General features: G+C 41.8%; 2 protein-coding genes across 8 annotated transcripts in view; one reads left to right on the top strand and one right to left on the bottom strand.

Moving 5' to 3' along the window:
• LOC105565338 overlaps positions 1-24,705 on the top strand; it is a 179,597-nt gene that overhangs the window by 15,791 nt on the left and 139,101 nt on the right. For 2 of the 7 annotated variants that reach the window (XM_012018436.1, XM_012018435.1), the window contains one exon: positions 24,073-24,111. The exons of 3 other annotated variants lie outside the window; for them this stretch is intronic. In XM_012018436.1, the coding sequence (XP_011873826.1) occupies positions 24,073-24,111 (39 nt within the window). Of the gene's footprint in view, positions 1-20,030; positions 20,722-24,072; positions 24,112-24,705 lie in introns of those variants that run through there. 2 more of the 7 variants (XM_012018438.1, XM_012018441.1) reach the window with 2 other exon arrangements.
• On the bottom strand, positions 17,566-19,636 carry LOC105565337. Its single transcript, XM_012018434.1, has 3 exons — positions 19,513-19,636; positions 18,249-18,383; positions 17,566-17,776 (listed from the first exon to the last, which is right to left on the bottom strand). Exons 1-3 carry the CDS (start codon positions 19,564-19,566, stop codon positions 17,585-17,587), a joined length of 381 nt encoding a protein of 126 aa, XP_011873824.1. The 5' UTR covers positions 19,567-19,636; the 3' UTR covers positions 17,566-17,584.

Below are 24,705 nucleotides of genomic sequence, written 5' to 3'. Positions count from 1 at the left end.
GGAGATTCTTTATGTTTCAACAATTTCCTAGATTTTCTCAGATTTCCCAGATCTCTTTTGATCCGTACAGTTCCTTAGAGTCTCTTAAAATATGGCCGCGTGAAACGGTAAAAATGTTATTAATTTTATTAAAAGGAACACTAACTTTTAAATAATGTTAATCGTACCGTCGCGTTTTGAAAATTTAATATTATTAAAATCTTGAAAAGGAATAAAAAAAAATCGTGCGAGAGAAAACGGGTTCAATCAAGATTAAACACAACACAACGTGCCGTTTGATGAAGCAATGGAAAAGCTTCGCCCAACGTTTTCTCCTCCATTTCTCCTTAATTTAACAATAACGAGATGCATAATGCAACAGTATCGGAACAACAAGCTTGTTTACGTATTGTAACCATTTTTTCCTCCGTATTTTGCGTCGGTTGGCATACTTCCGCCTTGCCGCAGCCGTCCGCGCGAAACCCACTCGCCACCCTTGCTCCGTGCTTTAAACGCGGAGGTGAGTTAAATTGAAGGGTGCCTTGGCGAAACAGCGCTAATACCGCATTCCACCCTCGAAAAAGAAGCACTCAGACCGTACCAGCTCGTGCCACCTTTCACCCCCTTCCGCCTCCCCCGTCTCCGTCCCTTTCGTTAACCCCTTCTCTAATATGCAGTAAAGAGACTCACGTTCAAACTTTGGGCAGTAATTAATCCTGGAAATTACTCATTTTCGGTGTTGCGCGGGGCGAGGTTTTTCCCGCTACTGAGGAATGCCGCCAGCCAAGACTGGCGCCGTCTTCGCCACCCGACAAGTTACTGAATATATCATTAGTTAAATATTTGAATATTTATCAATTAGATATTGTGCGACAACATAACTACCGTATTTACCAATTATTATGTTGGTCGATAATTATTACAATGTTTCATTTGCAAATACGGAAAATCAAAATAAACTGATCGCGATAAATTGTCAACTTTATTGCAATTTATTTACGAATACGTTTGTATTACAATGAGGGGAACATTTGCCGAATAGTTTCTTGAAAGTATCAGAATACAATCACGATACATTTTCGGTTTTATAAGGTATTATAATATTAAAATGTTGGGATATAACGCTATCATAATATCCAAAATGTAATCCCGGTATGATCAAAACGCAATCATAATATAATTACAAAATCGTAATTACTAGCGGGATCAATTTATGTCGTTGATTCTAATGCGATTCAATTGTTAAATTCCGTCGCATTCGATGGAATCGAGTATGTATATCGAAATATGCATTGCTTGTACCATAATTTGATATTGATGCATGCCCAAATGGTAATCATATGATAGCGATGCCATGGAGTTTGAATACTTATCGATATCATCGATGATATTATCAAATGTTTTCCAATAAGTAACCAAGTAACAAATGAAAAATCACACGCGAACATGTAACCCGCTGATTAAATTTGCAATCAAATGACGTATAATAATACGGAATTATAATAATGGAATTATAATATTGCCAAATGTTGAAAAATTATTCTGAATTTAATGAATAAAGAGCCTTTAAAAATAAACGTTTAAATTACTCGGTGAGATTTCGTAACCAAAATGCATGTATAATCGTTGAATTAATTACCAATAAAGAGTATTATAAATAGAATTTACGGATTGTAATGTATAATTGGCAAGCGGTCGCGACATTTGCGAAAAATCAGCGAGAAAAAGGGCGAGAGGGAAACGCGATGTGATCGTGCCGTAGTAAACGTGGTAAAATCGCGGTTTCACGCGACTCGGATTTTGTATATTGCTCCGACCATGAAATTGGCGTCCACGCTGACAGGAAGTGCAACAACGGCGCGGAAGAAACGCGTACAGGAACGAGATTAATAGCCGCGCGGCACGTTAGCATCGCATCGGGATAATTAACATACCGTATTTACATAGACATTAGACAAACAGTTGATTAGAAAGATATAGGCGGCCGGGCGGCCGCCGTTGGCGTGCCGTTGTAAATACAGCTGGTATTCCAGCAGATAGCCACCGTGATTCATGGGGGACAGCCGCCACGCGGCGGATCTATAGATCCACCCACCGATACCGAGACGTCCCGCCCATCCCCCTGCGGACAACTTCAACCCACCACCCTTCAGGCGTGCTGCCGCACGCGAACAATCCATACGTTTCACCTGGATAAGGCGCGTCCGTAATCTATGGATTACCCCGAAGAAGTTAATGAAGGCACCCCCTGTGGGAGCGAAGGGGTTGAGTTTGTTACCGAAGGAAGTCGTAATTTTCTCGGAAATTTGGCGGAATTATCGGGCTGGGATTATGAGCCGGGCGATAAATAGAGACGGGTACATTTGCACATTGGGCAGATTTAAATATCATGGATTACGTGGTTGTTTCAATGTTTTGTTTACCAGATATGATACACACACACACATATCGGCATTTTCGAGAAACGGAATAAAAATTCCAGCCTGAAATAAACTGCTTAAGTACGCCCTCTTTTTCTCTAACTAATATCGACAGTTCTTTTTCTTCAATTTATCTTTTTTTAGCACCTGAGAATTTCAGACGGTAATGTGCTGATAAAGCACAGATCGTGAGTCTCGCGAGAGATGAAATCTTTTTAAATGTAACGAGAAGGAGAAATTGAATCTCCCTTATTCAAATGTATACCTCAAAGTTGTCTTTGGATTAAAACTTCGTAATTACAAAAAAAACCCCACCAATAACTCGGACAAACATCATTTTCGTTAGTTTAATTCCCGATATCTCCAATCTAAAGGCCCGCGTCCACGACGCTAGAACTTGGACACAAGGCTTAATGAAAGAACAAGCTTGATCGTGACGACAGAGACAGCAAATATTCAGGACAAATTGAATCGTTTCAACGATTATGAACGATTGAAAGGCAACGTCCGAAAAATTGCATTTGTTTAATTTTTCAAATTTTAGGGATGCTAAATTGTCAGACACGCTGTAAGCTACAATAGTCACCGTTAGAGCGAAAAAGATATTACTTTCCGATAGCCTCAGTAAGTGGACTTAGAGGCGGTACGACAGCTGAAATATTTATGTCGCAAAACATACACACGCGTCGATACGATACAAAATGCGGTATCGTAGCCGGGCGCATTACGCGGTTATATACGCGCGGCGATTACTCGACGTAAGATACAAATCCGATACTCCATCATGGCGCGGCGCGCGCTTGTTCATGGAGCCATAAAGGAACGTCGCGATAACGTAAATGATGAAAACCGAGAAGTACGTGCCGTCCGCGACGAGCGGTGGTTTTACAACTACCCCACCGATATATATATATTTCTGCATTTTACCACTCGCGCTTTATTTAATTGCCATACCTGCTCGCGGAGAGAAGAAATTCCGCAAAATTACCCAAATCGACTACGCTACTCCGCCGGTATTAAAAAACCTAATGTAATTTTTAATTAATTACACTTTTGCGTGGAAGTGTTAATTTAACGCTCGCTGTGCAAGGATTTTTCCGGCTAAACAGATCACGCTTTATTCTTGCGTTTGTCGTATCGAAGAATGTCCTGTAATTTTTTACTGTCAATACGTTTTAGCCGTCGTTATTTGTTTTCTTTTAATTGCTATTTGTTGTCTTTTATTCTTACACGGAAAAAGATTTCCAATAAAAACGTACATTCATACCTTTCTCGTATTTTACCTTAAAAAAGCTGCACAATGTATAGATATATATATTTCTGAAAATATAATTACGTGAGGAAAATGAATGATCATGCGTTTCCTTTTATCGCGGATTCTTCGGGATATCTCCGAAGAGTGGTTGCTTAATGCGGGCAATCTGTGCGATATATACCAAACATCAATAGCGCCGTCGGCAACAAAAGTCGCTTGTTTTCAGTACTGGATGTAGTTGGTATCTATTGTGCTATATTCGGATTGCGTTGTTCACGTGATTTGTATAAACAATCGAGTTGTTTGCTTTGAAACGGACATCAGTCACATTTTTTGCCAAATTGAGATAACAGTGGTTTTCAATATTCCAGACCTCCCTTCTGTACCGTGTTTAAAAAAAAGGAACACGTGTTCAATTGCCGCGATGCAATTAATTCTGCAAATAACAGTAATAATGATAGACCGAATTTCTTCTCGACGTGAATATTGCGGTCACCTCGACATGAGAACTCGGACTCGATAAGCTTCGCCGATTCCGGAAATTCGTTGAAAAAGAGTCCGGACGGAAAAACGTGAAATTTTACAATTAGTTTTTCACAAAAATATTTGACAGAGAACTGGAGAAACTCTACTTTTGTGAAAACAAAACGTTCATAAAAGCCGATCGAAACGTTAGGTAAAAACGGTTGATAAAAAGCACAGTGTTTCATATTTAAAACCATTTTTCCTGCAAGCCGCGCGAATAATAAAAAAGATTCATTCTACATCTTTTACATCTATTTCTCCTCGCGAGAAATCATTCCCCCCCCTCCCCGCGCATCGTGTTATGATTTACTGAGCACCCCGTACAAGTCACGCTATTCTGTTGTATTTTGACAGATATGTAATTAAGGCCCGTACTGAATCATAAGTGGAGGATCAGTCATAAAACATCAGAGTACGTTGGGGGTTCCCTCACGACGAGTGATGGGTTAACCGCAAGTACAGTATCTATATCTACAGAGCAGACCCAACTGCCATGTCGCATCCTACGCTAAAGCCGCTTGTGTCTACAGTAGTAATTCACAGATCTTTGCCGGAAGTTACGTACGTATTTGGTCTCGTGCCATCTTTCGGCGTTGAAACAGATTAAAATGGCAAAAGGAAGAAGAATGCATCTCTTAATGCAGATCGGCGAGTAAACTCCGGCGGCGTAAAACTCGGTTATTAAAAAGAGAACGAGAGGAATTTGCACCCGCGAGACAGGTTTATTTTATACACGCTTCGACACTGACAATCGAATCCAATATAACGATTTATTCTGCCCATTGTTCTGGCCCCAGGGTGGTTATCACCCGGGTACTCATGGTACTTGAAGAGATGACTCTGCAATGCGTGAGTGAGGTGAATACCTAAAGGGTCTCCCGAGAGATCTCAGCGGGAAAGAGAGAGCACGCGCGAAAGAAAGAGAGAGAGAGAGAGAGTGAGAGAAATAGAAAAGCAGAACGGAAGGGTCAAAGGACATTTGAGTGGCGATCATGTAGACCGCGCGGGTCGGTTTCTAATATTATCTATTTCGTTGATATCAATTATTCAGTATCTCTCTCTAATCTACGATGCACGCGACTTACGAGGGTCAGAAAGAAGCGGCGCGATTAGTCCGTTTGAGAAGATACAGGTGTTTAACATCGCGTCCGTATTTTCCATTTCTAATTCGGGAGCCTCCTCGATATTTGATGTTCAATTATTCCGTAACAACGGAATCTCTCTCGCGGCTATTTTTATTGGTACGACCACCAATATCTCTTTGTCCGGAAGGACATTCATTACGCCGGCGCGACATTCCGCGACGTAATTACCTTAACGCGTGATAATCCCGAAATTTTTCCGGGAAATTTCGAACGCGCGGCAAAGCGCGGCGACGCTTGCAAGCGCCGCGCCGCGCCGCGCCGCGCCGCGTCGGCTCGATTATCGCAACTAGGGCGTCGCGACGCGGACAATAAATAATGCGACGCTAATAAACCCAGCCGCGTACACACGGCGCGCACGATGCAATTTCACGTGGGAATGCGCTCCTCTTTTTTTCCGCGCGAAGCGGCGCCGCGCCGCGCCGCGCCGCGCCGCGACGCATTGCTCGCTGTTGCGTGAAACTGTGTTGAGCGGAAAAGCGATGCCGACTTATGCAAACGACGCGCTTTACGTGCGCGTCGCGGCGCGCTCGACGAACGCCGTAAAGGTAACACAACCCCCGTGCGAAGCCGATCACTAGATTTTTTATTACATCATTTAAATACCTTGTGTGCCTCATGCGCGAAAGCCATAAGAAAATTTCTCTCTCGCCAATCTTTTTAATTTAATTACTCACAGTTCTTACAGTTCCTCTATCCTCATCGCAATCTATATTTTTATCTCTTGAATGTACCCTCTTTTTTTCAAAATCGTATTTCTTCCATTTATATTTTTTTATCATTTGCCATACGCTGTGCTCTGACAAAACCACACACGGGTCTTTTTGTTACAGAAATGTTATGTAATTGACAATATAAAAGATTATATTTTAAATCATTTATATTTATTTTCTGAATTTTTCGCGTTTCAACCAAGAGTTTCATAAAATTCCTTTTAGGGGGAATAAAACCGTAATTGAATAATTTTTCGAATAAAATATTCTGCCACGGATAAAGCCGTTATCAATTGCACGATCAAAAACTATCCAAATATTTAAAATACCGCGACAATTAATATATTGCATAAAAAGTCCGCAATTTTACGAAACAGTTTCCACTCCCTCTCGTCCCTCCCCCATTGCTTTTTTGTTATTATTATCTCTGGGAAAAAAACGTCGTTTTTGCCCGCGTTTATTTTCCGAGAAGCGAAATACTTTAAATTTACAGTGAAATTTAATAACTCACCGAACGCAGAGGGAATTTATATTTTTGTTAATTAATGCGCGGCTCGCATATCTAGCTTATTCCTGTTTTTCTTTGCGAGTTAAAAAATTAAACATTCAGGCAGGATTAAGCGGCGGAATATTTTTATCTAATCAACAGGTACGTTTTCAGAGCAATGTCAAAACGTTATTGAATACGTTACAGCGGAATTCGACCGTGTCATCGTCGATGGCGTCGCATAAATAAATATCGAATCTTGTCTAATTCCATCGTGAATTTTCGATGATCGATGGCATTGCGCGAGTATGCTAAACTCTGTCAGGACGGTCGGGTTAATCGATAACAGTATTTATTTACAGACAATTGTATGTTTAACTGCCGTATATCATTGTTGTTCTGCTATCCCTGCTCGCAACTACCGTTATTTATCGACCGAAATGCGGATTCCTGAATAATACTAAATGTCGACATAAAGTTTTAGAGATTACAGTAAAAAAAGAAACATAGAAATCCAATACTAAATTCTTGTTTTTTTTCATATCAAAATCTACTTTCAACGACAATTATAATTTCGATAAAACTGAGATGGATTATTGCTCTCGCATGTCGATCAGGAGTCGAATGAGACTCGACCACGCTATAATTCTTTCGTTAACTTGATGTGGATTTTATGTAAATAAAGACTGCTATCGGTAGGATTTTGATTGGAAGCTCAGCTGTTAGCTCTTTCATTCTCGCTGTAAACTGCAGTTTATGTCTACTTCGCGATTTATTCCCGTTGCGAGAAGATCATTGTGAGCCTTTATTGCCCATTGTGAAGAATAGTTTGCAGATGCCAGTAACAATTCTCCTCCCGTTACATGGCTGTCAAATATACTCGAAAACACATGCCAGGGCACCTCGTGTTATAATGTATTACTGTCACGTATAGTTATAATATATTGTGAGGCGAGTTTTCTTGCAAAGTTTAATCCAATAAATCGAAATCCTATTGAAATAAAATCCATTTGAGATTAAATGAAAAGATAAGTTTCGCCGTCTATATGTAATCTTATTTTTACTTCTTTCTCGGGGGAAAGTCATCTCTAGTAGTTTCTTTACCTTTTATTACAAGATACTATCGTGATTAAAATTCCCACTACTATAATTTGATATTGCACAATGTAAATTTGTACAAAACTTGACGCTTTCAGCTTACCGTCAAACACGGTATTGTCGTCCAAATTATATTTCCGATACTTAATCGATGGGAGATTTAATTTTCAAAATTCGACACCACATTTCCGTCATATCGCACGAGTCTAGACTTGTCAATACAGAGAGACAACACGATACTCGCATCACGTACGCGTCCCAACATGACTCTAGGTTGCAGCCTCACGAATGCTCGGAGATTTTTAGAACAACGCGAAATCCTTCATGCCTTCGTCCCTCGGAGTCTCCTCGGATTCTCCACGCCTCCTTTCTCTCTCTTTTTCCCTCCTTCTCGCGAGAATTACGAAATCCCCTAACACGTCGCGTATAATGCACGCCGGTGCATCCGGGATGATGCGGATACGCGTACGCGCGTGCATGCATGAGTACGTGCGTGCGTGTTTCATGTCCCGTCGCTCGTTCGCGCGCGATCGAGTTTACTCGCTCGCGCTCGTACGTCGGTATGAGCGCGTCGGCTCGCTGGAAATTTAATTTGTCCCGACGCAAAACTAGTTCCATCTCCATTTTCTACGTTATTCCTGAAACACGCAGCCTGTCTCGGGGATAAGCAGGATATCGTATCAAAAAGCGGAAATCGCGAAAAAATGAGAAATGATGTCAATGATAAATCGGGACGGACTTTTCCGGTTTCTAATATACATTTCGACCTCGTTCGGGAGAGATGCATGGTGACAATTAATTAGCAGTTTCGATCGTCGAATTTGTACGCGGTAAATAAGTAAGAGCGATTCGCATTACGATCAGCATTAAGATGAAAGAAATTACCAAAAGTGATTGCCTCCATCTCCCTATCACGTTTTTTTTTCGAAAATGTTTATTTAGTAATTTATGCATATAATTTAGTATCCCTCTATCATGAAACATATTATGCGCCGATGCAAAAGCGTTTGTATTCATAACAACGTAAAATCTCTTAAATTTTTGAAAACGGCCAGTCGATCCCTGTTCACGTAAGTTCATAAATTGGAAATAGCCGGGCTATCGCTTTGTTGCCAGCCAAATTTTTTAATATTTCATCTTTTCGTCTCTAAATAAAATAGCAACGTTGGTCTGGTATTGGTCTTTGCGCGTATCGACAGGCTCTGTGAACGAATCGACAATGCTCGGCTAACAATACAATTCGCGAGGAAGAGTACAGACGCATTACTTATCGAGTATTGGCAACAACTATGTCGATTGTGTATTTACGCCAAAATAAAATATGTAGGAATTACTACTGCATACATATGCAAGTATATCGTTCTAGGCGCGTTCCAGACACGTTCTAAGTCTGGGCAACGCTTCAAATAATGATTCTTTAATTATTCCAAGCCATATCGCCGTAGCGAGATATCTGCAGGTATCACAAATTATTCATTGTTTGATTTTCAGCATTATAGGTATATCTTTGTACATTCAGTTACCTTTTTTTGGTAATAACGTTCAAAACTGGGAAAAAAATGGAACAGGTAACGTACCAAATGTTTCCGCGATATAAAAAGCGTTATGTAATAAAATTTCGTACAATGTAAAAAATGTTATGAACCTAATGAAATTTCGTACTCGATACCAAACTTTCGGCTATTAACGGCAACTTTTTTATTATACGTCTCTTATTGCGCAGAATTAGAAAATCAATAAAGATTATAATTTTTCTATCGTTTTAATAATTAAATGAATTAATAATTGAGAGTTCAACAAGGCGTGCTTAGATTACGAGATTTTTTTGTTTGAAAAACAGGACAAGTAACAAAGAAAGATAGTAATAAAAGCATCGGGCAGCAAGTAAAATATCGCCATCGGAGGAAGAATATCAATATTAGTCTAGTATCGATACACTTCTGTTTCTCTAGATATATGCTCGATGTCTCTATCCAAGAATCTTTCTGCATACGCTTGATCGAAGGATGCAGCCAAGGGTACGGTATCCTTGGATGCATTCTCGCGAAGGCTAATGTACGAACATTCGTGCATTCGTTCCCCGTTTTATTTATTCGTACTTTTATTTCCGAGATAAACTCTCCCTCTTGCCTTCCGTTCACGGCGTCTTCCTTCCAACAGATTTCCGTCTTATTGTGTCGCGTAGCGTTTCCCTCTGATAAGAGAAACGCTCGTGAAAAGCAGCATTCGAAGGAAGACGCGCGTCGGCGTTTCTGTCTGAGAGATTTCGTTTAAAAAAAATGCGTACACGTTAGCGGAACAGTAAAAGTAAAAAGCGGAATGAGACTAACGACAATAGAAGTGCACAAAGACAATAGTAATTTAACGATGATGACAAATGGAGGGACTCGACGTGCAAGAGCCGATATCCGATCATTTCATTTTGAAAGAACATTTAAATATACCTATATAGTTATATTCCTTTCTCGGTAATAAATATGATTGGCGCTATATCGATCCTATTTTGCGATACATTGGATCCGGAAATTTTTTCTGTGGGTGTATAATTTTTTAATACTAAATTCTTTGTACATGGAAAAATGCTGCTGAATTAAGCAAAATGAAGTTGCTTGATTTAAACGTTAACGTCACGGGCTACCACATACGTAAATAATTCACTCAATTGTGTTATAGATTTTAATTTTAAGCATTGAACTAAACATCCAGATTATTAATACAACAATCTGATGTTTTTTATTTATTAATACTGAAGTTGTTTCCACGATTTTATTTCAATTACACTGATCTTGTTGATACGACATTATTCTCTTTTCCGTGTACGAAAAGCGGGAAGGCTCGTTGTGAAACAGCATTTTTCTCCACGCACAAATTTTATGCACAAATCTTCGTACAAATTTGATTATCGTGAAACTTAATTAAGCTAACACTTACCTCGTTCAAGACGTACATCTCTCGGTGACGTGTGCGGCGACTCCTCGGCGATTTAGGATGACTTCGGCAAGGCGAACGTTGTCTTCGATAACACATTACACTCGCGACGTAGTCCGATAATTTATACCGCGCGTAAACGAGAAGACACACGGTCAATCCCAATCGCGCACAATCACATATGTCCGTCGCACTTTTGTTACTTTGCAGCTCGTACACGACGCTCATTTTACGTATGGCGCGGGGTAACGTGAACAAATGCGGATCAACAATTTGACGAGCTAATGAGCGTCGATCCCTTTTATGATATCGACAATGTAGCATAAAGTTGTAAATATATAAAAGAGCACAATTTAAGTGAATTACTTTAAAATGCCCTGAGCACAGATATTATCCTTTTACTGTTCCCGCAACTTCCCTAAACCTGTCGTGGCCAGAAAGGTTGTCCGACGTTTTATGATAAATTTCGAAAATACAGTCTATCATGCGAGATATTATAGCTTTTACTCACGGATACGTGCAGTGACGTATTATTAGAGCAAAAGAATGATACGTACGAATATATAGTGTATGAAATTCCGTGATAAAGCTTTCACAAGGATCAATCTTGCCTGTGAGAATGAAAAGGAAACTAAATCTTCGCGACTACAGAGCCAGCATTCTTTACCGAGCAATTTAAGTTTTTGGCAGTAGAAATGATCGTAAGTCGCAATGAAGAAGTAATTTCAAGTCAGTTAGCGTTTTAATTTTGGGACGTAGAGATTTCATGCGTGAATCGCGCGAGATATCCGTCTTGTTGCCGATTAACCGAGCAACAATAACGAATCGCGAGGATTCAGCGATCACGCGACGATATCGATCGCTGATTGTTCACAGAGAGCGATCGCGGTTTCTTCCCGTATTTGTCGCGAGCGCGTATAAAAAAAAATAATACAATATGCGGAGCGACGCGGGCCGATAACCGACTCGTTCGACTGTCACCGCGTGAATGCTTAGGCACAATGAGAATAGACTGTTTTCGACCGAAGTGTTTACGGCGCTACGTCATTTCTCGGAACCGGCGCTCGGCCTAGAAATCCCGCGATTGATAAACCTGATTAATCGACGTTTTAAACACATAGATATTCAATGATCATGTGAATATTCCGAAAATTCATTGTACAACGTCGGACAACCTTTCTGACCATGACCGTACAATCTCTCTGTGTCTAGAAACGTTCTACTTTGTAGTCAATAAAAACGTTTAAAAAATGTGTGCTACTAAATTTAATATAAAAAAAATCAATGGGTATACATGAATAACTAAAACCAAATACTCCTTGCATAAACCAGGACTGTAAGTCTTTTCCCTATACCTTAAATAATTATGCTGAATATAAGAATATAAATATAATGAATATGCTGACCTAATAAAACATACTGTCATTAAACTCAATAAAATAAAATTATCCCAATTCAATAAGACCATTAAAGTCAAAATTTCTCTTACAAAATAAATTGTATGTTATATTATACCTTGTATAATCGTACATTGTCGACAAATTTTTTAAGCGTTTTGATTGGTTTGTATAAAATAGAATGTTTCTAGATGGAGAAAGCACGTTGGAGATTAGACTTCAATCTTCTCGGCGCGAACGTTTTCACACTTACACACGCGTGAATGGGGAACATTCGCGGCTGATTAAGCTCCGCATGCAGGCTGTTCTCCGTTACGATTATTCTCGATGTACTTATACGCGCGACTCGTTGCCGACGAGCGAAAGTCGCGAGACGGGCGTAAAGGTGTAACGCGAAACTCGATACAACATTCCTGGTGCGCATTCGACGTTCTTAGCATTGAAATCCGCGCACTCGATTCACCCGCGACGCGTAAGAGACGCGGAAATCGCGGAGACTCGATCGAGCAGCTTCGACTGCTTCGACGACGCGATGATAACTGAGGCCCGGATTGTCGCGCGAGTGTCCTGCGACCCCCGCCTGAAGGTGAAGGCCAACGTTCGCGCGTCGGGCAATAAACAACAACGGAGGTATTTAGGTACGACGTTTTATAACTTTTTGTTCGTGCGTCACTCCTTTCCGTTATCAATGTATTATGTACCGATTCTCGCCGGATAAAACCGCGAATATAGGCGCGATAAAAATATACCTGCCGCTGGATCGTTACGGCATCTTGACTTGACACTTCCGTTGTCCGACTCGGCTACGTTTCGATGCCATTGTGACACTCCGCGAGATCTATCTCGGCGCTTCCGGTATTGATACGCGTGATTCGCTTTTGCGAGAAGAAAGGACGGGGAGCAGTCGTTTTCGTGTAGTGACAACGACGGCAACTTTGTGGTTTGAATTTACAGCGTAATTGACGATCTGATGTTCCGAATTTTTTTTACTACTATTTCAATGCACAGAGAGAGAGAGAGAGAGAGAGAGAGAGAGAGAGAGAGAGAGGGGATGGGGAGAGACAGAGAGTTAAGAGTAAGGGCCTGAGCAGAATGGCTGTCTTGTACTCTTAAGACATTAGACAGTTATTGTGCGTTACCTCAAGACAATGGCTTAAAACATAAAACATTGTCTTAAGGCTGTCTTAAGAGTATAAGACAGCCATTCTGCTCAGGCCCTAACTCGATACATTAATATGCACTGAATTTGGCACTCCCGCATATATCTGTGCGCGCGACTTGTCTCCCACAGGTTGCGAGATCAACGTAAAAAAAGGAAAGTAACGAGACACTCGATACGATATTTCCGACGTATGTCCGGCGCGGCGTCTCTCACATTTAAACGCGTAAGAAATACGAAAACCTCGGCTAAACGATGTGATGATAACCGCGACTCGGATGCTGTACGTTCGATACCGCGTCAAGGTAAAGTTCAACGTATCGTTGTGTCCGGCGCGTTAAATGATACGTCAGAGGAGCCTTTTACAACAACCGCGACACGTAATACGCGTAATGACACACGAAATTCAATATTCTTTCGGATATTAATTCGCGCGGTATCGCCGATCACCGCGCAACGTAATCCGCGAAGAGCAGCGAGAGAAATATATACTTGCCACCGGATCGTTTCGGGATAATCACCGTCGATTTGATTCGTCTGATAACTCTATCAGATTGGCGCTTCGACACTGTATAATTCGACGCCGCGACGGCGATACTTAAAATACAATCGACACCCCCGATATATCTTCGCGCGACCCATCTCCATGCGAGAAGAGAGAAAAACAAAACGAGGCGAGACGTTTGTTTTTCACGGCAATGGCAACTTTGCTGCGCGGCGTGAATGTGAAACGAGAGCACTCGAGCGGACATTTCGAGTGTCCGATCGCCGATATTGATGCACGCCGCATCGGAATTGTCATTCATTAACTCGATAGGATAACGCTTGTCCGCCGCTCGATTTGGCATTTCCAATAACAGGCACGTGTCACCCGATTCGTACAAATTCCCCGCCCGTAAGATAACAATCCGCGGAAAGCTTCGTAGGATCGTTTTGCGTTCGCGTGGCGGCCAGCGACGTAAAGTAAACCGTGCATCGAAATATTATTTAATATTTGGACTCGCTTCTGCGCGAGGTGGGACTGGACGTGGCCGAGACTCTTTATGAGTAGAGACCCTGTCATCAGAGACTGGCCATAAGAGTTCGTCAAATTCCTGCGAGTGAGAGAGAAACATAGGCTATCTCACTCTTCTACGATCGTAGATTCTACGATCACGGAAATTTAACGAACTCTTATGGCCAGTTTCTGATCATAGGGTCTTTATTTACGAGAACAATAACGCGATTGGGATATAATGTGAATCATAGCATTGCGTATTGCGCGCGAATCGCACCATTTTTCCGCGCGAATTGCAACGCATCACCGGTACATTTGCGTTCATTCCGCGGCCAATATTGGCTTTACATTGCGAAATATCGGCACTTCCAACGTAACCAATGTTTAGCCGATGTGAAGTCGACGTACTGTGCTAATAGAGAAGCGACGGCGATAAACCGAATAGCGATATGGCGACGGCGGCGCTCGAGATTCTTACCTAGAGAGAAAGAGGATCGACACAGAGTTCCGACTTCTGACTACCAACTAACGACTCATTGTAGACCGGGCCTTGACAATGCGGGGAATCAGTTTATTTTAGGCCACAGTTTCTTTTATAAGAGGCAAACGTTGCGTGCAGAATTTTACGTTAACCTTAGAGAGCTCCGAAATTTTCATTATTGCGTTACGATTTGATGTAAAACTACACCCACAGAAAGGATTTCTGTCACCGAGACAAAAATATTCTTGACGCATTTATACTTCTCACAACCTCATTTAGCTTAAAAATAAGACAATATCAAAATAAAATCAATAATTCGTATTCTCCTCTAGCGAATTTAAAAAGAGTAACTTATATAAATGTAAGTTTATATATTCCTGCGTTTACAATAAATTTTCCCTCCATCTTACAACGCACCAAGTTGGCACCACGATATTCGACAAAAGACGATACGTACTATCATTTTATTCTAGATTTTAGAATTTTTCATTTAAGATTAAAATATTCCTTTCTCGGTAATAAATATAATAAATCGATTGTATTTTAAGATGCATTCAATTTTTTCTGTGGGTGAAGATACAAGGTGAAACATTGCGCATGTAACCAATTTTTGGGGCAAATTGTTCATTGATTCTTCCCTTCATTCAACCGCAATGATTTGCGGTTTGATGGTTGGGGCAAATTTCTGATTGGTCAATTCGGTAGTTTGGGCCACTTCTGATTGGTTGACACTGCGCATCTACCAGACTGCTGCACCTTGTATCTTTACACCATGCTGTGCACGGCGCCGTAAACACCTCGGCCGAAAACCGAACGCGGATTCCAAGAAATGACTTAGCGCCCTGAACACCTCGGTCGAAAACAATCTATTGTACCGAATCGTTCGGCGCGGCACAGTCGCTCCTCGTAACGCGATCGGTTCCTACGAGAATCTCGATCATCTCCGTTTTTTTTTCCGCGATCCCTGAAGAGGCGCATTGAAACGCGCGTCGAACATTACGTGATAAAATCGCGAGGTATCGCCGCCGTTGCCAAATCGCAATAATATAAACGATCGCTATAATTAATGCCCAGTATCGACTCGGGATAAGAGTTTAAAAGGATTTTCCATAAAAACGCGCCTTTTCGTTCGCCAGCAAATGGAGCGGTGAAAAAATTTATACGCGTCACGTCTAAACAATTTATGTGTCGCGTTACATTTAGCGATTCAATTATGTACGGCCTAGTGATTTGATCATGCACGAAATGTGTGTTAGCAGACGCATAACGGGCGTGTAATTATTAATGAAATCAATTAATACAGCGTGTGACGACGGGACGCATTAATAATGGCAAAGTTTCCTTATCACGCGGGATCGGATATTTCAACGGTCAGCCGGCAATCTGACGCTCCTAACGCTCGTACGTGTTACATATTGTCGCTAATTAACACTCTGTCCGCGATCGCGCGATTTTTTTCCCGAGCGATCTTATCCGTCGCGACCGAAAATACGATTCCCCTCTTTCTCTCTCGGTGTGAAATTTTTCGGCCTCGGTACAACAACGACGGCTAGCTCGTCGCTGTTAAATTTAACCCAAGTCGCCACTGCATCCACGGAAACATTTTCCGGATCCAATGCTATTACACTTCAATGTATTGTAAAATAGAATCGATATAGCGCCAATTATATTTATTATAGAGAATGGAATATTTTAATCTTGAATGAAAAATTCTAGAATAGTGTGTATCGTCTTTTGTCTGATATCGTGGCGACAACTTTGTATGTTGCAAGATGGTGGGAAAATTTATTCTAAACGCAAGAATATATTAAGTTACTCTTCTCAATACTGTCAATCTTTTTTAATTCGACAGAGGAGAATAAGAATTATTGAATTTATTTTGATATTGTCTTATTTTTACATTATACTAAGTGAGGTTGTGAGAAATGTAAACGCGTCAAGAATATTTTTGTCTTGGTAATAGAAATCCTTTCTGAGGGTGCGCTTCCACTCAATATGTCGTTAATTTAATTAAACGATAGTATTAAAAGAAACCATGAAATGGACTGAGTAAAAGATGCACTGAGAAAATATCATGGCTTATCTAATCGGATAATCAATTGCATATTAACAAACAGATATATTCAATTAAATTTAACGGATATGTTCAACTAAATTGTATATCCGATGACAAATATAATCGGTTTTTCGATAAAATTTCACCGGTAGCTGCAATTTCATCGAATATATCCATAATTTAATCGGAAATCTTAATCAGAAAAACCGTTGGTTAATTTTCTATTGGAAAAACACTACTTACGCCTGTTAAAATTGATTATTTTAACACAAATTACAGTTAAAAATAATAACATCTATATATTGAGTAGGAGCAGCGGCGACTACTTATAGTAAATTTAACATTACTTTAACAAAATTAACAACGACGGTAGCTCGTCGCTGTTAAATCTGTAGCGTTAAATTTAACCCAACAGTCGCCTTCCACTGCTTCCACTCCATATATCGTTAATTTAATTAAACGATGATGTTAAAAGAAATTATGAAATGGACTGAATAAAAGATGCACCGAGAAAAATATCTTGGCCTATCTAATCGGATAATCAATTACATATTAACAAACGGATATATTCAATTAAATTGTACATCCGATGACAAAATTGGTTTTTCGATTAAATTTCACCGGTAACTGCAACTTCATTGAATAGATTTCATCGAATATATCCGCAATTTAATCGGAAAAGTTGATCAGAAACACCGATGGTTAATTGTCTATCGGAAACAACACTTAGGCCCGTTCAAATTGATTATTTTAACACAAGATACAGTTAAAAATAATATCACATATTGAGTAGGAGCAGCGGCGACTACTCGTCGAGTTAGATTTAACATTACAAAGGGCTAGTTTCACAAACGTTGGTTAACTGCTAACCAAAGGTTAAGTGATTCTCTGTCTCTTAGATAATAAGACAAAAAAAGATAGAGAGTTGCCTGAACCCTGGTGAACAGTTAACCGACGTTTGTGAAACTGGCCCAAAGAGTGAGAACAAGCTCGGCCCCATTTCTTTCCGCATTCGATTTTAATGACAGAGTAGGTACCAAACGAAAGGTCTCGTCGTCAAGATGATCGCAGACATCGGGCTCCAAAAATTCCCAGGACGTATGCGACGAAGCCGTTCTGGACAGACACCAACCATTTGTCTGGAATGGAATGGAACCTTTCGAGTCCGATATCTCTGGGGCAAAAATATCAATTAATGTGTGTGTAAATCGAGGCATCGAAACGTCGTTTGTCTTTTAAATAAAAACATTGGCCGGTGTAGGTCGTTTTCGAAAAACCACATATTTCGGTTTTATATTACCGGCGATATTAAATCTATTTGCGAGTTACGCAATTAGTTAAAAATAATAATATCACATATTGAGTAGGAGCAGCGGCGACTACTCGTCGAGTTAGATTTAACATTACAAAGGGCTAGTTTCACAAACGTTGGTTAACTGCTAACCAAAGGTTAAGTGATTCTCTGTCTCTTAGATAATAAGACAAAAAAAGATAGAGAATTGACTGAACCCTGGTGAACAGTTAACCGACGTTTGTGAAACTGGCCCAAAGAGCGAGAACAAGCTCGGCCCCATTTCTTTCCGCATTCGATTTTAATGACAGAGTAGGTACCAAACGAAAGGTCTCGTCGTCAAGATGATCGCAGACATCGGGCTCCAAAAATTCCCAGGACGTATGCGACGAAGCCGTTCTGGACAGACACCAACCATTTGTCCGGAATGGAATGGAACCTTTCGAGTCCGATATCTCTGGGGCAAAAATATCAATTAATGTGTGTGTAAATCGAGGCACCGAAACGTCGTTTGTTATTCAAATAAAAACATTGGCCAGTGTAGGTCGTTTTCGAAAAACCACATATCATTTCGGTTTTATATTACCGGCGATATTAAATCTATTTGCGAGTTACGCAATTAGTTAAAAATAATAATATCACATATTGAGTAGGAGCAGCGGCGACTACTCGTCGAGTTAGATTTAACATTACAAAGGGCTAGTTTCACAAACGTTGGTTAACTGCTAACCAAAGGTTAAGTGATTCTCTGTCTCTTAGATAATAAGACAAAAAAAGATAGAGAATTGACTGAACCCTGGTGAACAGTTAACCGACGTTTGTTAAACTGGCCCAAAGAGCGAGAACAAGCTCGGCCCCATTTCTTTCCGCATTCGATTTTAATGACAGAGTAGGTACCAAACGAAAGGTCTCGTCGTCAAGATGATCGCAGACATCGGGCTCCAAAAATTCCCAGGACGTATGCGACGAGGCCGTTCTGGACAGACACCAACCATTTGTCTGGAATGGAATGGAATCTTTCGAGTCCGATATCTCTGGGGCAAAAATATCAATTAATGTGTGTGTAAATCGAGGCACCGAAACGTCGTTTGTTTTTCAAATAAAAACATTGGCCAGTGTAGGTCGTTTTCGAAAAACCACATATCATTTCGGTTTTATATTACCGGCGATATTAAATCTATTTGCGGGTTACGCAATTATAGTTTCAAATACTACATATTTTTTCCATCAGCGCGCTTGTCCTCGCTTTTTAGCAGCGTCAATACGCGATACGAGTTTTCGACTCGCTCGGGGTAAATGACGGCAATGACTCGGCGCGCGGGGGCGATTTCGCGTCGCGGATCTAACCCCGTGAGAACAGGCGAGCAATTAATATCCGAAAGAATATCATCGAATTACGTGAATATCGTTACGCGCGTCGCGAAATGTCCTCACGACGCAGCACGGGCGCCGAGCGCAATCGCGCGAGGGATTAATCTTGTCGCGCTCGCAAGTACAAATGTACAATCCGGACCTCAATTATCGTCGCGTCGTCCCAGCATTCAACACGTAATCCGTAGGTATTTCCGCGGTTTTCTTACACACCTCGTAAGCGAATGCAGACGGGTCGCGCCGTATCTCGAGCCGTACCTTCGCCATCCCCCTTGCTGGTCTTGTTCGCCCGGGGACGGAGTCGCACGCGCGAGCTCGCCGTGGCTGCCGAACGTGCAATGTAACGACGCGGCGCAGTAATATCGTCGGCGGCCGCGCGACGCGCCGCGCGGCGCTGCTGCGCGGGGGCGAAGTAGTCCGCGACGTTGGCCGCGATCTTAAATCTCGGGGTAAACGATAATGCGCGTCTCTTAATATCGAAAGTGCCGAACGGAGCGTCGGGCGGGCACTACCGATGCGATCCCAGTGCAAAAACGCGATTGATACGCGAGCGAAAACGAGATCGCACGTTGGATCGTGCGTGCGGAGATTCGAATCGCGCCAAGTTGCCGCCGCGCCGTCCACTCGTTGCGACGTTCACTTGTCGCGCCGCGCCGTTGCGTCTCCTACGCGAACACGTCTCTCTCTCTCGCTTTCTCTTCGCGCGAAGGCGCTCGCCGTTTTCGCTGCGTTAACGTCGGAAGCAACGTCGAGGGACGCAATCCGGTGGACGTGGACGCGAAGCGATGGATCCGAGGGTGGCCCGCCAGGAACGATCCGAGCATCCGCGGCGATCGAGCGCGCCATTATCGTCCCGCCTCCTCGGAAGCTCGTCGCACATCGCGGGAATCAGCGGCGCGGATTGATCGACGCGGGGAAGGTACCGAATCGTGGGCGTTATTACGCTGCGTATTATCGTGTCTGTGTCACGAGGACGCCGCGTGTGTATCGGCGTAATAAATCCAACGGTCGGACGCGGCGCGCGACGCGCCGGGCGTTTAACCTTCACCTTGACGCGCTCGGTCGCTGTCGCGCGACACGATTCTTGCGCGCCTCACTCGTCGCCGGGTCGTCGTAGCGTTCGCACGGGGGGCGGACGCCGCGGTGGTTGTTTTTCGTGCTTCTTAGCGCGACCGGGGGAAAGTGAATTCCGATACCGGTAGCCGAGTAGCGCGTGTCGATTCGCGAAGTAAGTGCGGAATCGGGTGTCGCGCGCACCACTTTCGGAATACGTCGCGGTGTGTTCGATCCTATTGACCGCCCGTGATTTCGGCTAATTGATCGCGAGTGTGTTGCTCCAGTGTTCCCGAGGATTTGCCCGGTTTCCAGGGTCGACACGTCGCGTGGATCGCCGAGAGAACTTTCCATCGTTCGCGCGCTAAGGTCAGTCTTACGTTAATTGAGATACTATTAGTATAGTAACTGAAGGAAGTATAGTTACTGAAGAAAGATGTGTATTAGTTCCGCGACATGAACGCCAAGAGAATCGTTTCTTACACGTAGCCTCGTGAACATGTCTAATCCGTCGTGTCGACCGTATTTCGGTGCCGGCACGCGTCAATCAATTGTGTCACTCCGGTGCTTCCAAGGATTCCTATTTTTCGAAGTCGATACGTCGCGTGGATCATCGGGAGATATTTCCCATCGTCCGCGCTAAGGTTAGCCTCACGATAATTAAGACGCTGTTAATTATAGTAACCGAAGAACAAAATGTATTAGCTCCAAGAGAATCATTTAGTGCACGTAATCTCGTGAACATGTCTAAATTAATCCGTCGTGTCGACCGTATTTCGGTATCGGCACGCGTGAATTGATCTCGTTGTGTCGCTCCGGTGCTTCCAAAGATTCCTATTTTTCGATACGTCGCGTGGATAATCGTGAGATATTTCCCATTGTCCCAGCTAAGATTAGCCTTACGTAATTAACACACTGTTAATTATAGCAACCGAAGGAAAAAATGTATTAGTTGAAAGATACGAACGCTAACAGAGAATTATTTATCTTGTTTAATGAATATTTCTGGAGCGAATCCCTGGAGTCGGCGTGTTTCACGCCAGAAGTTTGAAAGATCGCTCCAGCTTTCGCGTATATTTGCACGCGTATACAACCCGCCGCACGTTTCATCGCAGCGGCTGAATGACTAAGCCGATTATAACAATCGATTTGTCAGAAAAAAAATCACGCGCGCGCGCCCTAGTTATATCGCGGACAATTGCGAATCGTCATCGCTTCTGTATTCATGGTTTTTCGGCCGACCCGATTTGCGAGAGCATCTGAAGTGCCGGAAGTTCAGTCACGCTTAAAATATGGACGCACGCGTCATCTAAGACGAAACGGGAAACGAATTGTCGCGCGTATCTTCAAATATCACGGGGGAGGGGGAGAGGGGGCGCCTTAAATAGCTCCTTGTTAAACCTATGAAAGATTGATTCGCCGAGTGTTCTACAAATCGTGACTTCAACGCGACAAATCCGCGGGCTCTCCGTCTTGAATTCGGATCTCACTTTTCCGCGGTGGCAGCCGAAAAGTGACGCGCGATTAATTGTTCAACCGTGCGCTGAACTTTGTGCGATTCTCGGGGAAAATCGTTGGCGCCCTGACGTTTTTGCCGGGAGAAAATTCGCGCGGAACAAATAATTCCGGTATACGCCATGTATATTAAACGACAGTAATAATAACACATGCAAATGCAACAGGAATCCCGCGCGGTCCGCTGTGGGAATTCCTCGCCGCAAGAGGGTACGGTTTGCGGGGGTGGTTTCCGCTTGTTTAAGCTTGCCGGATTAATTTGGCCGTTGTCGATGGACCGAGTCCTCCTCTCTCTCTCTCTCTCTCTCTCCTTCTCTCTACCCTCCAATCCACCCCCTTTTTTTCGCTCGCCCGCGAAGATGCGCGCCGGGATTCACGGCCTTGATTTATGCCGAAATCGACGCCGTTTATTATCAGGATCTCCCCTGCCCCCCCGCCCCTCCCGCTCGCCGACTGCCCAAACTGTTCTCGGGGCTGCTGAATGTGTGCATGCGTGAAATTGGAAACGCAGACAAGCGTCCATGCAAATTTAACCCGTCCGTCTGTCCGCCATTCGACTCCCCGGACCGACAAAGAAGGAAGTACGTGTCTGCCACTCTCGCCCCCCTCTTCGTTCTTGCCAACCCTTGTCCTATCCGGTAGCTTATGTTCCGTCAACGGGTTCTCGGGGGACGGAGGAGAGGACCGGCCCCGTGGAGAAAGACCAGTGTGCGAGATATTTTGGGAAATGTTGGGTATACTTAAGCAAATGAAGACGGGGCGAGAGAGACCCGCCGCGTGCGCGGATTAAAACGTGCGTGAGATATTTATCGAAATAAACGGGCCGAACGCATGAATTGTTAAACATTTTATTTTATATATTTTACATTTATTAATATTTACTTTTCGTAGAGATATTCATTTTATAAATATCTATAAAATAAATATGTATCGCGATAAAATCGAATGAACACATTACTGAATTTTATTTTGTTTGTTTTATGCGCATTGATATTTATTTTATTGTACGTTTTTACCACTCATTTTAATAAGATATCCCGAAGCTGCTGGATATATTTGCAAGTCGCTTTTTTTTCGCGAACTTAAAGATTCTCCGCAGGTGAAAGTATCGAGAACGAGCTAGAGAGATGAACATTATTTCTTTTTACTTTTAATCGTCCTTGTAATCAAGTTTCTACAGTATTTCTCTAACATCATATTCACTCGAGATCTCCCTACATTTTTATTACAGAAAAATTGATTTCAAATACGTATAAAAGAATTTGTAACAAAAGATACCCTGTGCTTTCGGAATAGTCTGTATTTGTTTCCAATTTTCTCTCTCCTTGCATCATGCACAGCCGAATATTAATGCATCGTCCGTCGCGTGAGTCATGTGGGAATCACCTAAAGTGCAATATCCTACAGAACAGAACAGCGTTGTATAACTGCCCATTGTCAATCGGTAAATGCGGGCAAGTCATGTAATAGACGCAAATCTTGTTCTCAATAACAGAACCTCAATTAATTTCAGCGGTGTAATCGTGTAGTTTCAGATCGCTCCCGTAAGTTCACTCGCAGCCGCGGGAATTTAAAGTTACAGTTCACGTTTAATAAATTAATGTTACAGTCAATTCATAAGCTGTAATTTCGCGTCACCCTTGAAACTTTTATTATCGCTTATCGATTATTCGTTAAATAATTAAAAATTCTTCATGCAAAGTTACCTTTTCGAGGCTGAGCAAGATATAATTTCCGCGACGCACGAGCATCTGCATATTGACATCGAGGAAGTTGACGTAAATTTTTTTTCAACTTTGTCGTCGCAATACATAAAATCTCTAATTAATACTCGTCGAGTCTCGATAGTTTTTCAGTATTATTGGAAACTGCATAAATAAATAATTATTTTTAATGATTTTCAAACGAATATCCGCTCGATTATCGGAAAATATTACACTGTGGCAGTTACCCTTGTTGATCCTAAATAATCTCATTGTGTAAAGCCGCATTAAATTATTATTCCGGGTTAGTGTTTTGAGCAAACACGGCAATTTGGTTGTAGTTCGGGTAATTTTGAAATAATTTTTGAACATGACCAAACAGTGGCCAATTTTAATTATTATTACCTTTATTGCTGGAAAATTGTAATATTATCACAATTATCGCGATGGACCCGAAATAAATAATCTTATTAAAATAAAGCTATGTGGATTATTATTCCAGATGAGTGCTTTTAGTAAACAGGGCAGTTTGGTTTGCTTGGTACGTACATAGTGTGCTCTCTAGATTCAATTAAGTTGTGATTAATCCACCAACAAAAGCGACGCGGGCTGTATCCACTTTAATCCTTTTACACTTCGATCTTTATAACTAGTTTTGCTATCGTTACGAGCAACAGTAGCATATCAAGAAAGTTGTTTCTTCTCTTATATCTTCTCTTATCTCATTATTTGCACCGCGTTATACATTTAGTATCGATTCGAAGGATGAACACTCAGCTCCCGTGCATTAATTTCGCCATATACATACAATTATATTAATTACTTTGCTGTTATTATTATCGTTATATTGTTCACACGGGTATTAGTTTTCTTATTCAATAGAATCGATTAAGATAATTGCGTTAGACTGCAGTAAAAATGATAGCGTCTATATTTTCCAATAATAAAAGGCATATATTTATTGAGTTTTCAAATGCACAAAATGTCTTTGTCAGGCACGATTAATGCGAGATAAAAGACTTGGATTGTTTTGTTAATAACTGAGGTAATGAAGTAATTACGAAATTGTGAAATTGTGCTCGTTCGTTACACGAAATTTTTCACCCCTTAATTTCTCAACGATTTTAAAATTGCG

Source organism: Vollenhovia emeryi, unplaced genomic scaffold (assembly GCF_000949405.1).
Source record: "Vollenhovia emeryi isolate VEMERY1.0 unplaced genomic scaffold, V.emery_V1.0 DF939153.1, whole genome shotgun sequence".
In the NCBI taxonomy this organism is placed as follows: domain Eukaryota; kingdom Metazoa; phylum Arthropoda; class Insecta; order Hymenoptera; family Formicidae; genus Vollenhovia; species Vollenhovia emeryi.
This window is presented reverse-complemented; position numbering and strand designations above follow the sequence as displayed.